This window comes from Lycium ferocissimum, chromosome 5 (assembly GCF_029784015.1).
Source record: "Lycium ferocissimum isolate CSIRO_LF1 chromosome 5, AGI_CSIRO_Lferr_CH_V1, whole genome shotgun sequence".
Taxonomy (NCBI): domain Eukaryota; kingdom Viridiplantae; phylum Streptophyta; class Magnoliopsida; order Solanales; family Solanaceae; genus Lycium; species Lycium ferocissimum.
Genome location: NC_081346.1, coordinates 2,774,718 through 2,790,098, shown reverse-complemented (window position 1 = coordinate 2,790,098; position 15,381 = coordinate 2,774,718). Strand labels below are relative to the sequence as shown.

Genomic DNA, 15,381 nt, shown 5'->3' with positions numbered 1-15,381 from the left:
ATAATATATAAAATATACTAAAACTATAAATAAAAAAACAACAACAATATTTTCTCTTTACTATGGTAAATGTGCCGGAATTACTTTCATGAAATATTAAAACAAAGATACAAAAAGTAATAAATAGTTTTGAACAGTTATCATTCAAAAATAAGAAAATGAACAAAAATTAGTTAATAACATATTACCAACCATTAGTAATAATTTTCTCGCACTTTAAATATGTAAGTTATTTGTAATTTTATTTAATTATAACATTTATTATAATATAGAAATTTCCCCTTTTCTTATATTAGTTTTTTATTTATTCTTTCGCTTCAAAATTATTATCTATTTATATAAAATAGAGTAGGAGAGGAATGGCTGAAAAGAGTAAGAACAAAAAAAATGTTAGGATGTCAAGTGTAATTACCATATTTTTGGAAGCCTTACAAGAGCAATGAACAATCAAGTCTCATCTTAAATTTGAAAAGTAAATCATACTACCTTTTTTTTTTCCTTACATCTAATAACCTTATCAGTAAATGTAGCATTTAGTGAGAAAATCATATGGGTTGTCAATTTTCTTTTAATAGGCCAAACCTAAATCTTTTTTGTCATCCCTATTTTTTCTTCTTCTTACTATATAATAATATAGCTATTTTATTTAAGATCCTATTTTGCTGCTTGGAATTTTTAAAGTCATCAAATCTTTAATATTTGACCTAAATTCATTTATTAACTTATCCCAAAGTATAAAAAGTCATAAGTCATATTTTATATATTAACGTATCCGAAAGTATAAATAGTCATCAAATCATGTAATTGATATATGTTCTGCGATATTATTTTTTCTATTAAGATATTCAGTATTGCCTTCTTTCTTTTTTTTTTTGAAATTATACCATGTAATGTTATCTCTTACCATTTAAAGAAGTATTTTTAACTATAAATTAGATTCAAGAATATCAATTAACTATATTTCACCAATCAAATTCACCAAATTAGGTGAGTAAATTTAATAAAAAGAATTATGGTGAAATCTGTAATTTACTTTAATTTCAATTAGATTCGATATCACCCTAGTTAAGAGAAAAAAAGAATGTGAATGTCACTTGGCTTAAGATTAAGCTAGACAACCCTATATATATATATATATATATATATATATATATATATATATGTTATTAGTGTGATATAATTATGTTGTTACAGTATTTCCTAAGTTGTGCAAGATCTATATTTCTTCAACCGTCACGTTGGTTGAGTGAAATACTGAAATCGTAGGTCAAGTGATAGCATTAGGGCCGTTTGGTATGAAGTATGAGCATTTGATACTTGCATAAAATTCTGTATTAAATAATACATTATTTGGTTATTAATTTTTAATTTGTGTGAAAAATTTCCACTGTTATTCAATATTTGGTTGCATTTTTCTTTTCCCCGTTAGCATAAATAATATCTGCATAACTTGTAAAGAAATTTATATATTTTATTATGCCGAATAAAAGGTAAAATAAGAATACGGAAATTAATAGTACATGAGGCAAAATGCTAAAATAACCAAATTAACTCTCATAATAGCAAGACAACTTTCATAATTCTTAAAAAGTAAATAATATCTTAATTATACATATGTACTAATATGTAATACTATATTAAATTAAATATTCAAGATTTTCTTTTTGCATTACTGTTCCAATATTATTAGTTTCTGCTTAATTAATTTTTATTTTAATAATATCTGTATAATTAATTTCTACATTACTAGTCGTATACATAACTAGTACACTTGTCCGCGCTTCGCGCGGTTGTAAAGAAAAAATTATTAAAAATTTAAATATATGAAATAATCCTCTTAATAATATTTTGATATAGAAATTATGTTAAAAAATCATTTTAGTGTTTCATATCCGAATAGATTAAACCAAAGCCTTGATAGAATATTAGAATGTGTATTTAACTCATTTGCATAATTGTGTCTTTGCATTTTCTATTTTATTATTAGTTCGATTAATAATGCAGTAATTTTTTTACTTTTTATTCTTTCATAATTTCTTGTTAACTTGAACTTGAAGAGTTTCCAACTGTGCATGTTATTACGGTTGTTTTTTTACTTGGAAATATGTGCAATCACTTTCTTGTCCATGTCAAAAAGTGGTCACTATTTGAATTGTTTGCAATTCTAATGATATTATCTTGCAAATTGACTGTTCATGCTTCGAGCAAATTGAATTTTCGAAATACTTAAACTCGTTCTTTTTTAAGTTATCTGAAAATATTAAATTTCAAGTTGTAACTCATTATATTATTAACACAGTTTTATAAACTTTTCACCCCTTGGCTTAGGTTATAGTCATCAGGAAATAGATTTTAATATCATTTAATATTATTAATTTTTCTTAAAAGAGCACGTTGAGCAAGATAGTTTTTTTTTTAATCACTTCATGTGCATATGTCTAAATATTTGGATGGGTTGTAGTCATCAAAAAACAGATTTGAAAATCATATAATATTTTTTTCTTAGAAGAACACGTCGAGAAAGATCATAATTTCTAGAAGTTTATCCTTTATGTGAATATCAGCATATATATATATGTCTAACAAAATTTGGATGGATTTTCCTTATGTGCATTGATTAATACATGTATATTTCTAACTTTTTCCCTTTTGTTAGAAAATTTGATGTCAATGCTTTCATAATATTCTCCTTGTTAAACCTAATAAGAACGTAAAGAAATATAGCAACAACAAAGATGAATGGAAAGGAGTGAAAATGCGAAATCTTATTTATCGATCTAAATCTGCGAAATCAAGTTGCGTGAATTTCTTCTATTATTTTTGTTTAATTTAAATGAGAAAAAAAGGCAATTAGCTATACTGTCTTTCTATCACGTCATTTATCTAGTTTAAAGATGAAAAAAAAATACAAAGATGTAGGAGAAACATAACGACTTTTTGTTTTTGTTAATAAAAGATAGGATGAACCAATTATAATTGACGATCATTGGTTTTCTAGAATCTCCTAATTGCATGTTTCAAGTTCTCATAGTACAAAATTTCCTATTTGGAAATCCTAATAATCCTATTTATGAGTTATGACATCTAAAGATTTATCTTCTAAATGTGAGTTTAAGGAAAGAAGCTGGGTTATTGAGACTTCATTAGTATCCAACCCAAATCATCAAGGCAAATTCCTTTGAAAGAGAATAGTTAATTCATTCATGAGAATCTAACATAAATTTACTATCATTTTTCAAATCAAAGTGAAAGAGATAGTAAGAAAAAGAAATGAGTCTTATACTGTTATAAACTACTTATTTATAGTTTCACTGAGCATTGAGCATTCATTCATCCAAAAGCTACATACAAAATAGGAATGGGTGTCAGTTATTAATTAATAAATCATAGTATCAATTATGAGAAGTTCTGGAAATGAAGTAGGAAGACAATATAAATAAGGAGACTTACCTGTACTTCTTGTTCAGAATTAGTGCATTATCTACAGATATTTATATAACCAAAATATACAAAGCAATTATGATGAAGAACGTGGGATGAAAAATGGGGTGGGGAAGATGAAGAGTGTGCACATATTCTGCTTAATTAACCCCACTTCATCGTTAATGTGGTGTAATAATATGAATCCATCCCACTTAATTGAGTATGGAACGTTTTTTTTTTTTTACAATGAAATGCCAATTCATTTAATTGTGTTGTAATTGCATTTATTTTTGTATAATAAAAATAGAGAAATAGGGGAAATTGTCCAAAAAAAATGAAAAAATAAATAAATAAATATATAGGTCATAAGTGTCACGTCACTTTATTTATGTCTAGCTTTATATTATATATAGATTTGTCTCTGAACCAAAACCATCCCTTATGGTGGCGCGATTGACGTTCAATTTAACGTATTTACTTGTTATAGACTGTGGTCAAAAATGCTCCTCCTATTTCTTCCGTGTCTTCACCCTTTTCACTTCTTTTTTCTCTCTCACTTCACACTTTGAGATCTTTCCAACATATTCATCACTCAAAATCACCATAGATCCCAATCAATTTTGCAGCCATTTTCAGTAGAAAACCAATAAAAATTGGATCTTTACACTCGACAGTCAAACCATGTATACTCCAAAACCCATTTCAAGATTCATCTTTTTCTCCTTACTCCTTCTTCTCTTGCTCAACTTCTTAACTCCATCAATTTCTTCAGAGCTTGACTTAACTGATGAAGATGGTGATGACGTGGAAGGTCTAGAAGAACTCATAGCATTAGATGAACAAGAAGAAAATCCCCAAGTGGCCCACCATGAAAAACCCACTGAAGCTGAGTTTGTAAGTAAAGCACAAAGAATAGTACTTGAACTTAACAATGACAATACTAAAAGAGCAATTGATGGAAATGAGTATGTTTTAGTTCTTGGTTATGCTCCTTGGTGTGTTAGGAGTGCTGAGTTAATGCCAAAATTTGCTGAGGCAGCTACTGCTCTTAAAGAATTAGGGAGTTCTCTGTTGATGGCTAAGATTGATGCTGAAAGATACCCTAAAGTTGCATCTACTCTTGAGATCAAAGGGTTTCCTACTTTGCTTTTGTTTGTTAATGGCACTTCTCAACCTTACACTGGTGGATTCTCCGCGTAAGCAGTTTTTTCATCGAATTGCAAGTTATACTACTTTTTGTATAGTTTCTGAGTATCTGAATTTTAATTTTAAAATATTGAGTTGATATAATCTAATTTAGTTTCGAAGTTTAGTCAAGTTGACTTTTGGAAAACGAGAAGTGCCACATAAATTGGGACAGAGACTATTAAAGATTAGTTAAATTGACTTTCGGAAGACGAAAAGTGCCACATAAATTGGGGCGGAGGGAGTAGTAAAAGATTAGTTAAACTGACTTTCGGAAAATGAGAAGTGCCACATAAATTGAGACGCAGGGAGTAGTAAAAGATTAGTCAAATTGACTTTCCGAAAACTAATAGTGTCACATAAATTGGGATGGAGGGAATAGTAAAAGATTAGACAAGTTGACTTTCGGAAAACAAAAAGTGCCGCATAAATTGGGACATAGATAGGAGGAAGCAAGTACATTAATAAAATTAGGAGGACAGGCTTGTGTAGCTCTTTTTGTTGTACTTTCATATGTGCATCCGAATTGTTGATTCACATTTGTGCCACCGGATGTTAATCAGGGAAGAACTTGTAATCTGGGCAAGGAAGAAGACAGGTGTACCTATTATTAGAATTAGCTCAGATGCTGAGGCAAGCCACTTTCTCAAGAAGCATTCAATGTTTGTGGTTGGGCTGTTTGAGAAATTTGAGGTATGAACACTTAACAACTTTATTCACTCTTCAACTCATAGTTTGGTTAAAATGATGGAATCATTTCGTACATTTAGTTTTCTGCTTTATAATGCATAAAACATAGTAGGGCATTTTTGGTGTTTACCTTCTTGTTTTAATCGAACTTCCCCCACCTCACCAAAATTTAAATAGGTTACTGAACAGAAAAATCTGTGGAATTTGCTTCTAACATGCACATTGCTTCATGTATAATCACACAGGGACCTGATTATGATGCATTTAGAAAAGCAGCCGAAATGGACAATGAAATCCAGTTTGTGGAAACTAGCAATGCAGAAATTGCCAAGCACCTCTTCCCCGATTTTAAGTCAGCCAGTCTTTTCCTTGGTCTAGTTAAAAGCGAGCCAGAGAAATACACAGAATATGGTAGGTTTTCTATTATTAAATTCCAGAGATACATTTTACATTCCTTTATTGCTCAAGCATTACTATTCTCGTTGTTCTTGACTATGCCTGAAGCTGAGCAATTAAATCTACAACTATTTATTCGTTGGATGGCTAAAAGCTTGTAAAGATTAGATAGATATATCATTCGCTGATCTCTAGGAGATTTTTTTAATGTTTGAATCTTGACTTGATTTTTCTCTTTCAGTAGCATTGCGTTGCTTAATAAAATTTCACTATTCACATCATTGATGTGGTTTGCAGAAGGAACCTTCTCTACAGATGGAATCTTGCAGTTTTTGGATGATAATAAGTTCCCCTTAATTACAGCACTTACTGAACTTAACGCTGCTAGAGTTTACTCCAGCACAAGCAAACTTCAGGTAACTGTTGGGCCTGACTCATTGTACTTCATATCATTTTCTGTTTCCCGAAAGTATTTGACATTTCCATGTATTCATAATTCATATGCTTGTGCACTTCTTCGTATTTCATAATACAAAGACTTGCATCTATAAAAGATAGGTGAAGAAAACAAAGGCTGTTCTCCTGTACTGTTGAAACAATGTTAGCCTTTGATATTTGTGGAAACACTTGTATATCAGTGTTCATTTAATCTACTTCATCTTTGGGCTGGTATAGAGTTAGCAGTTTTATCCATGAGAAGCAGAAGGTCAGCCGTAACACCAATAATTTCTACTTTTTTTCTTGTGTGGACATTTTACTTTCACCAATATATGTTAACACACCTATAATAACCACAAGGCCGGGTCGGTTGGTCAAGCATGGGACTTCCATAATGGAGGTCTCAAGTTTGAAACCCCTTGCCTACGACAACAGGGTATTTTTGCCTTCTGGGTTGGTCGCACGAGGCTTGCCTAGTGTGGGTTATCTCTCCTGTGTGGTTTGCGGGCTATTGCACTTTACCCTGTGTGCACCCGAAGGGTAGTGGCTGCGGGTTCCCTTGTTATCAAAAACAAAACACCTATAATAAGAGGAGGAAACTGCTGAAGAAGTTCGTTACGATTCTGAGCATCTATAGTTGTTTAATACCAAACTGGAGTTAGAGCTGTTGGATAGAGATTTTCTGTTATTAAACATTGTAATGTATATCTAGTTCTTGCATTTTTAAAGTAGACTGTAATCATGCACTAATGTGCTTGTGATAATTGTTGGATTACCTATGCTTCAATGCCATATAGGTGTTGATAATTGCTGAGCCTGATGACTTCAAGAAACTTGTGGAACCTTTGCAAAATGTTGCAAGAAAGTTCAAATCAAAGGTTTCTCTCTTGTCTGGATCTAGTGAAGCAAATTACTCTTCCTTTCTAGATTTGTGTGATTGACATCTGCCTTTTGATTGCAGATAATGTTCATACTTGTAGATATTAGAGAGGACAATCTTGCAAAGCCCTTCCTTACTATGTTTGGTCTAGAAGAATCACAAGACGCTGTTGTTAGTTTTCTACTGAAGTATTTTTCAACTTCTTGATACAAGCTGTTTATTAAGTTTCCTCAGACAAACCTTTCCGTTGTGTGGATGCACAGGTAGTATCTTTCAACTACAGTAGCAGCTTGAAGTATTTGTTGGAGTCAGATGCCACACCAGCAAGCATAGAAGTATCAATATCTCTCTGTTTGTTTTCTCTTTCTAGGCTTCTTCAAATTGTGATCTGAACTTCACATTGTTGATTGGTTTCTGCAGGACTTTTGTTCAGGTCTTCTGAATGGGACTGTGTCACCATACTACAAATCACAACCAATTCCTGATAACGTAAGTTCTCTTAACAATAATCTCATGATGTCAATTTATGTTTTGGCAATCAGGAAAACATTATTCACAGTTCTTTAGCTTGCCTAGTTCAAGTTATGTTGGTAGTATAATACTTGTATCTATCATAATGGTCTGGTAATTTCCCTACTAGCTGACTGAAAGATGCTCTGGATTTACAGAGAATGTTTCCATTTATTGGAATGACTTATTACACAATGTTGGTTACACGGTAAAAATAACTAGAAGAGGAAAATATGAAAAATTATACTGCTGGTTATTTAGCATTTGAACATCATAAGACAAATGGTACTTGTGGACTCTCTAGGCCGTGTTGAACCAGCTGTTTATTTAGATTTCCTTTAGCTGACATTGATGTTGTCACAACAACCAAAAAAAAAAGGTTACTTGACAAAACCTCAACTTTCCTATAACATGGCAAAAAGCAAACCATCCATTCAATCAACAATGACGTTATACTTGTAATAATAGCTCAACAGGCTTTTCTTGTGTTACTCAATATCTGTTCATTGTTTGAGCATAAACTTTACTAGTTCTGATCATTTCTGCTGGAGCATCAATTTATCTACATGTTCTGGAGCATCCTTTTCGTGCCATAACATACTTTGTGGTCTGCTTCATCTCTGCTCCAGATTTTGTTATGATGTTTGATCAACTTCTACTCTGGTCTAATCTGAAGTTGTTTAATCCCATAATTCCTATTACAAATGCAGCTTATGTTTTTTGATCTGTTCCTTTTTGCTTGAATTTGATGTAGTTATGTTTATACAATAATGTTTTATCAACTCCAAAAACCTTTGCTCTGTAATTGCAGAAGAACATGAGCATTCTGACAGTTGTTGGTAAGACCTTTGATGAATTGATCCTGAACAGTCCCGCAAACATTCTTCTAGAGGTTTGTAATGCTTTGCTCAGATCAGACACTTGTTGAAAGTTTAGTCTCATATTCTATGTGTTTGTTAGAGTTCTTGTGCATTTGGTATATGAATTATCTGTGGAGGAAAAATGACATAAATATATAATTACCCATATTTCTTCCTTTATTGAGTAACTCACATTAAAGATATTCTGCGATGTGGATAATGTTATAATTCTATAATAATGTATCTTGTGTTATTGAAGATACACACACCATGGTGCATAACTTGTGAAACCACAAGCAAGCAAATGGAGAAGTTGGCCAAGCATTTCAAAGGCTTGGATAACTTGATCTTTGCAAGGATAGATGCTTCCCTAAATGAACACCCGAAATTACAGGTGAGGATAGTAAATACTTTACTCCTTTGCTTTAAATTGATACGTTGCTCGGATCTTTTATATTTAAGACGAAAAAATTTCCACCTGAATATTTTGTTCAGTCGGTCTGGAATACGCATTAAGTTACCAACAACAACTACGCCTCAGTCCAAACAAGTTGGGCCGCTATATGAATCCTCACTGTCCATGATTCTCTGTATAAATTCATCTCAAACCAATATTTTGCAGAATATGCATTAGGTTACGACTCCCTTAAGCATACCTATATATATGACATAAGGTCGAGTTTTCCAATTCGGAGAATTGGATTATATATAGAGCAAGGAAGGAATTGACAATTCCCGAAAGGGGATGTCAAATGACAAACCGTTCCCCCAGAATTTACTTCAGATTGATGGTACCGTAAATCACTATCCATCACTAATAGGAAACTAGATTGATGTTCTGTAATACACTATGCTGGTAATGAAATGCCTAATTGGACTCTGTTACATTATTTTATATCTTGAAATAGTTTCGCACCAGTTCTATCATATATTATTCGTGCTAGAGAAACAGTTAAATTATTTCTTGTCAAACATAAAGTGGCTGTTGTACACAATTTCTTAGGAAGCATAACTGCGAAGAGTCACATTTTTATGCTGATGAATGTGGCCAGAAGCAGTATCTTACGATGCAATTTAATATGGAAAAAGCAAAATTTAAACAAGCGCTCATGAAATGGCACCGAGATAGTTAATGATTATTGATTATGATGAACTTATAATTTTGACTATGCTTTTAACAACAATATACAGGTTGATGATTATCCAACACTTCTCTTCTACTCAGCAGATGACAAGACAAATCCGGTAAGTTTAACGACAATACAATATGATGGTTTATTATTCTTGCTCCCCATTTTAATGGCTTCCCTACTACTTGAATTTCCTTATGCAGATACCGTTTCCTACAAAATCAAGTGTAAAAAATTTGGCTACACTCATCAACAAGAATTTGAAAGCACAAGATCCTGAAATCAGAGATGAACTGTAGGAAACAGTTGCATGCAGGGACAAGCTAATTCGTTTGAAGATGAGGATAATTATACAACATATATAGACGTCATGCCAGTTATATGAGTAGATTTTTTATAGAGTTGCTCAATGAATGAATTGAGTTGAGATAGACGTCCACAGTTGAGTAGACTAGTAATAGTCCTCCAATTAGCATATTAATGTTGCAAACATGAATAATTCTGTAACCCCTTCCAAAATCTGAAATTAAATCCTTGACGACTCATGTAAACATGCAGAGACATACTATACCTCGCTGGAATTTACTTCTAATAGAAAAATCCTCTTTCATTTTCATCGTCAAGGTCAACATCTTAAAAACCTTATTAAAAAAAAGCAAAAAAAAGGAACATCTTAAAAGCTGATGAAGTTTTCTTCCATTTATTTTTCTCTCGGTGCCACTCATCATCAATCAAATAGTTCTTAAAAGATAACCCTTAATGCATGTTGGGTTTGCATCGTTTGATTTGACTTTCAAGAGTCACCGTATACAAATCGTTTTAGTTGTCTAATGACAGAGTTGGAACTTTATAACTTAACACTTAATAATACATTGTAAATTGCTTTAGAGTGATAATTTCGAACTACAGTGTATTATAGCTAAATCTTGCAAAGGCAAATATGAGTTGAGAAGCGTTCATCACGATTGCATAACATTTAACAAGCTTATACGAGGACTAGCAAATCAGCCACATTAATGTGAACCAAAAATAAATAAATAGAAGACCATTGTTCTGTACACATTGACAGATGAAATATTGAATCAATTTATGTTTACACTACGAAGAATGGAAGGACCACACAGAATATTTATATAGTTGATTTCCAGAGATGACTAAAGGGAACATCGACAATGACCAAATATCTAAATAACGGAAATTTTTGCTAAGGATTATATGCACAGATATTATCAAACCCCATATGTTGTCCTTCCTCGATCTTTTTAATTGTATCTGCTATGCCAAATCCACCTGCAGACATAAACAGATAAATGAGCAAATGATCAAAATTAGTGAATGCTTCCACTTACTTGAAAAATATCTGAGTGAAAATTAGAAGAAACTTGCCTAATGATATTGCGCTCACAAAGATTGTGAGGGCCAAAATGAAGATAATCACAGATGCTCTACCAACTATGCTAATTATTCTTCGTACAACATGCTGTCCTACTAAAGCTGCAATACTGGCCACAGCAATAAAATACAGTGCTGAAACATAATCAGAGAAAATAAAACCGGTTAGTAACAAAGTAAACTGATTCTCAGGTTTCTTCATTTTATCGATCATTACTAGGAAAGGTTTCAAGGCGCCGTCCTTACCATATGGTACTGGAAAACGTCCTAGCAAGTAATATTGTATGACGGACATGGAGGAGGAAAATATCATCACAAAGGCAGCAGTAGCACTTGACACCTACATTTATAAAATTCTATGAGAAACAGTCTGACGAAATGAAAAATAATACAAAGTTACTAATCCACTCACTACAAAAAAAGCTGGAATTAGTCGCTAAATTGCTCGTAGCTAACAAAATATCTGATAATTCGTTGCTAATTCTTCACTAAATAGGATTAGTGATGAAATTTGCTGTTTAACTACAGAAAATTCCAGCTTTTTAGTAGCGACTATATGGTTGTGAGTGCCTCTTTGAGAAATTATTAACTGTTTAATTTGCAAAGTCCAAAATATTTCTCTCTTTAATCAGAGGGACGTTAAACCGAACTTTAGAGGTATTAAAAGAGATGAAATGAACCTGAGGAGGAATCCCTAGCTCAAGAAACAATGGACCCAAAATGAATCCTCCACCAAGACCTAGCAGGCCACCAACTATCCCAGCCAAAATGCCGCAGCAACAGTACAGAATCAACTGATGCACTTTCCACGTTATTACTGCTTCTCCAGTTGAAAGAATTGCTCTCGATCCCCTGTACAAGCAAACTGCTTCATACGCAGAAGCTCCAACAGCGATTGGGAGCTGAAAAGTCGGATAAAACGAAATTTTAACTTCGGTAGTCGAAATTCTCTTTTTAAGTGAATGAGAAGCTCGTTGGCTCATTTGACACGACCAGAAAACACAGGCAAGCTACAAAGTTATCAATTACCAAGTAAGCTCAGATCACACAACTTATAGTCTAATTCATTTCTTTCGGACCAACATTTACATGTGAATAAGAAGAAGGGGGAATTAATCTGAGAAACAGTTCCATTTACGTCTAAATAACAATTAATTACCTGCAAGAGGCTTAAGATCCAATATGTTGTTGAACAAGTTGGTGCATAATTCTGTAAAAAACGAAGAAGAGAGACGCTCCAAATCAGTAAAGCCAATTTTGCATGAAAGCGTACAGAATGCAATCATTACGGTGTAAAAGCTCTTGAGAAAATGCAAGCAGTAGTAAAGGCAGGAACCTTGGAGAGATGAAGAAATAGGATTATGATCCAGACAGCAATAAGTCTCTTGACATCCTTCCAGTACATATTATCAAAAATTGAAACCTGGAGTAGCTCAAGAAATCAGCATTGAAGAAATGTCGCATCTAAATCAGAAAAAAATATAAACCAGGATTTTTTTTATAACGAATCAAGTGGATTGGGATGGACAGAAAAGTTTAATGTGTGAAAAAATTTGTGACACGGGGAGTATTAATTACCTCCTTTGCTTTATAAACTTCATTTGTAAAAGTAGACTCGTTTTTTGGACCTCCAGGTACCAGCTTGTATGCAACTTCTTCACCACCAGTATCTGATTTCAGTTTTAGAATATTACTCAGAAATTCAAACATACTTGTTGAGGTGTAGATGATAGAGAAGATACACACTCACCGTTAGATGTTGAGCGCCTAGCTGCTTCCTGGATGTGAAAGAAAGATTTATTAAGAAATAAGAATTTATATTGAAAGCATTCTTGTCTTGCACTGTATAATCACAGAAAAGGACAAAGAGACAACCTTTTTAATAATAGTTTCTTTCTTCCATGTCTCAACGCCCTTGAAGAATGCCTTGGTTGATGCAGCTGCAAGTCCCATAAACAATTAGAATACGTGCTGTTGTCAAAATGGATCACATTGCAGCTGGAAATAGCAGTGTTACCTAAGAAAAGAATCATCAGTAAAACTGTAATCATCCACTCAGCAAAAAGCACATTTAGTACAACTCCAATACTGATCCCTAACAACAACATTGGTTGGAAAAGATGAGCTAGATCATAATCGATGATGGGCAGGTCAAGTGATGGATGCCTCAGCTTAAGACTGTAGTAGACAGTTGCACCTGCTGCACCAGTGATCATACCTGGCAAGAAAAGCAAATAGCTCAAAAATAACTTAAACCAAGGAGAAATTGTTGTTGCAAAATTTGTTTAATTTAGTAATCATAAAAGGACAAAGGAACCTTTCCCTTCTGTCTTTTGGGACTCCTCTCACAAGTAGAGGTGGAGCTAGGTTTTGAGTTGATGGGTTCTGGATTCTACAAAATGCAACTTACTGGGTCCTTGATAAATTATTTATACATATTAAGATAATTTTTAAACATAAATAGAGAGTTTGAGTCAAAGCTACTACGTTTTGCCGAACCCATAGCCGAGCTATCAAAAGACACAAAGTATTTGCAAGCACTTTGGAGTAATATCTAAAGAGAACTTCAACCTCTTAAAATCAAGTTCCAATTAGAAGTGTGTGTAAATAAAGTTACAGATGAATTCTTACATTTTGATATTGCAGTTGATGTTTTTGGATCAAATCCAATGATCAAAGTAAGCATGGGAACAAAGATACCGCCTCCCCCAACACCTCCTACACTCCCAAAAGCAGCACCAAAGAATCCAATTACTGAACCAACAATCACTCTCCACCCAAATTCCAGTTCCTGCAATCCATACAACTCTTCAGTAGTAATAACATCCACTTCTTGACATCAACAGTTTGCCCAAAAATAGAAACAGCCAAAAGAATAAAAAGATTCAGCAAGTCAATCAGTCACAGAGGCGGATGCAACTTATGCATTACGGTTCAACTGAATCCAGTATTTTGACATGGGACATGGGTCAGTGATGTGTGTGCGTGAAATCCCACCAATTTTTGACAAGTGTAAAGTTTTGAATGCATAATTTCAAAAGTACAATGAATTTAGTGATAAGAACCTTAGGGTTCGTTTGGTTTCTGGTTAGAGTTATGCATGTATTAGTTATGTACGGTTTAGTTATGCAGTATTTAGTTATTCATGTATTAGTTATTTCAAATTCCGCACACCATGAATTTAGTTGTACATGTATTAGTTATGCGATATTGTAAACTGGTAACCAAACACCGCACTTGGTGTGCTGAACTTTATGCATAGCAACTAACCGCTAACAAAAAGCTAATCTTGGAAATGGTCAACGAAGGCAAAATATGGTGGAGAAATAGATAAGGAAGAAAGATACTATAATGTAGAAGAAAAACTTACAGGCCAAACATGGTGGTAATGCATTATTTCACTCTTTAACCTAAGAAGATTGAATAGGTCAAACAAGTAATTTGACTCAGTGCTATCAGTTGTTCCATTGTTGCTCAAAGTTGACTCTTCTGAAATTTGCTCCCCAGACGCAACAATAGCTAAAGCTAGAACAAGCAAACAATTCACCACAACTTTATATGTTCTCAAATCCTCCATCAATTGCCAAATTCCCACTTTGTTTTTGCTCTTAACTTCCACTCTTCTGAAATAATCAAGAATAAAAGATTGGTCAAGTCAGAAACCTGGAAAAGAAGCTCAAATTAAAAAGCAAGAAAATCAAGAATTACCAAAGTAGATATAGAAAAATAGCAACTCTGGGGAATAAAATATGAAAAAAAAGAAAGCAACTTGAGAGTTCAACAAATCCAATCTTTATACAGATGAGACAAATTATTTGGCAGTGGTCCAACAACCCGAGTAAAGATGAAGAGCTGCAACTAGTGAAGGTAGATTTTAGCTTTTGACAACGTTTGAAATTAACCCAACTTGAACTTCTCTCTGTCAGCCTTGCAAGGCACTGGCCAGTAGTTTTTAACAGCTGGTGGTAATGTCACTGCCAATTTAAATGCTAAAATTTGAGATGTTTCTAAGTATTGTTTCCTTCTATAAATCCAATGAAGTCTTTTTTAATGCATAAGACGTAAACTAAGATATGGGAAACTCGCGGTACTGAATTATTGGGTTTATTCTTATCATATAGTAGTAAAAAGAGAATTTTAACAGAAATGTAGGGTCGGCTTAGCATAATTTAGGAAGGGAAAAGATGCAAATATATCCCTCAATTTTGCGATTTAGAGCAGATATACTTATTGTTAGAAAAGTGATGCATCTATGCCCCTGTCGTTACACAAATGATACAAATATACCCTTTATGCTGATGGAATTTTTTTTTTTTAAATCATTTAGCTTATGCTTTAATTTTAAAAATATTATGTGGCTTTAAAAAGAAAAAGTCTACACTTGTTTTTAATAAACGTATTTTTTTAAAGCCATATGATAATTTTTTTTTTCTTGTGGTTTGGGTCTGGTTTGTTAAGAAAATGGATAGATTTATTT

The 15,381-nt window shown here is 33.0% G+C and overlaps 2 protein-coding genes across 5 annotated transcripts; one reads left to right on the top strand and one right to left on the bottom strand.

The window, feature by feature from the left end:
- The first annotated feature begins 3,914 nt into the window (after positions 1 to 3,914).
- LOC132055417 (protein disulfide isomerase-like 1-6) lies at positions 3,915 to 10,128 on the top strand. The gene is made up of 12 exons (XM_059447220.1): positions 3,915 to 4,619; positions 5,172 to 5,301; positions 5,544 to 5,709; positions 5,992 to 6,110; positions 6,930 to 7,010; positions 7,094 to 7,183; positions 7,276 to 7,347; positions 7,433 to 7,501; positions 8,334 to 8,414; positions 8,642 to 8,776; positions 9,574 to 9,627; positions 9,716 to 10,128. Exons 1-12 carry the CDS (start codon positions 4,105 to 4,107, stop codon positions 9,809 to 9,811), a joined length of 1,608 nt encoding a protein of 535 aa, XP_059303203.1. The 5' UTR covers positions 3,915 to 4,104; the 3' UTR covers positions 9,812 to 10,128.
- Positions 10,129 to 10,580: 452 nt separating this feature from the next.
- On the bottom strand, positions 10,581 to 14,971 carry LOC132055418 (sulfite exporter TauE/SafE family protein 3-like). Of its 4 annotated transcripts, none has more exons than XM_059447222.1 (13): positions 14,613 to 14,971; positions 14,275 to 14,527; positions 13,536 to 13,695; positions 12,922 to 13,122; positions 12,780 to 12,844; positions 12,655 to 12,682; positions 12,483 to 12,574; positions 12,241 to 12,327; positions 12,064 to 12,114; positions 11,585 to 11,806; positions 11,151 to 11,244; positions 10,899 to 11,039; positions 10,581 to 10,802 (listed from the first exon to the last, which is right to left on the bottom strand). In XM_059447222.1, the coding sequence occupies exons 2-13, from the start codon at positions 14,479 to 14,481 to the stop codon at positions 10,717 to 10,719; spliced, it is 1,434 nt and encodes a 477-aa protein (XP_059303205.1). In that variant the 5' UTR covers positions 14,482 to 14,527; positions 14,613 to 14,971; the 3' UTR covers positions 10,581 to 10,716. The 4 variants fall into 4 exon arrangements, with proteins under 4 accessions (XP_059303205.1, XP_059303206.1, XP_059303207.1 ...); XM_059447223.1 differs by having other exon boundaries at positions 14,275 to 14,567; positions 14,674 to 14,971; XM_059447224.1 differs by having other exon boundaries at positions 14,275 to 14,567; positions 14,704 to 14,971.
- Between the last annotated feature and the right edge of the window lie 410 nt (positions 14,972 to 15,381).

What these genes read in the sequence shown, in the direction of transcription:
- LOC132055417 (XM_059447220.1), top strand. Translation starts at nt 4,105, where the DNA reads ATGTATACTCCAAAACCCATTTCAAGATTCATCTTTTTCTCCTTACTC. An exon ending in AGAGAAATACACAGAATATG is followed by an intron (nt 5,710 to 5,991) that starts GTAGGTTTTCTA and finishes TGTGGTTTGCAG; the next exon opens with AAGGAACCTTCTCTACAGAT. An exon ending in CCAGCACAAGCAAACTTCAG is followed by an intron (nt 6,111 to 6,929) that starts GTAACTGTTGGG and finishes AATGCCATATAG; the next exon opens with GTGTTGATAATTGCTGAGCC.
- LOC132055418 (XM_059447221.1), bottom strand. Translation starts at nt 14,481, where the DNA reads ATGGAGGATTTGAGAACATATAAAGTTGTGGTGAATTGTTTGCTTGTT. An exon ending in ATCAACTGCAATATCAAAAT is followed by an intron (nt 13,123 to 13,535) that starts GTAAGAATTCAT and finishes TTTTCTTGCCAG; the next exon opens with GTATGATCACTGGTGCAGCA. An exon ending in TATTTCTTCATCTCTCCAAG is followed by an intron (nt 12,115 to 12,240) that starts GTTCCTGCCTTT and finishes CGTTTTTTACAG; the next exon opens with AATTATGCACCAACTTGTTC.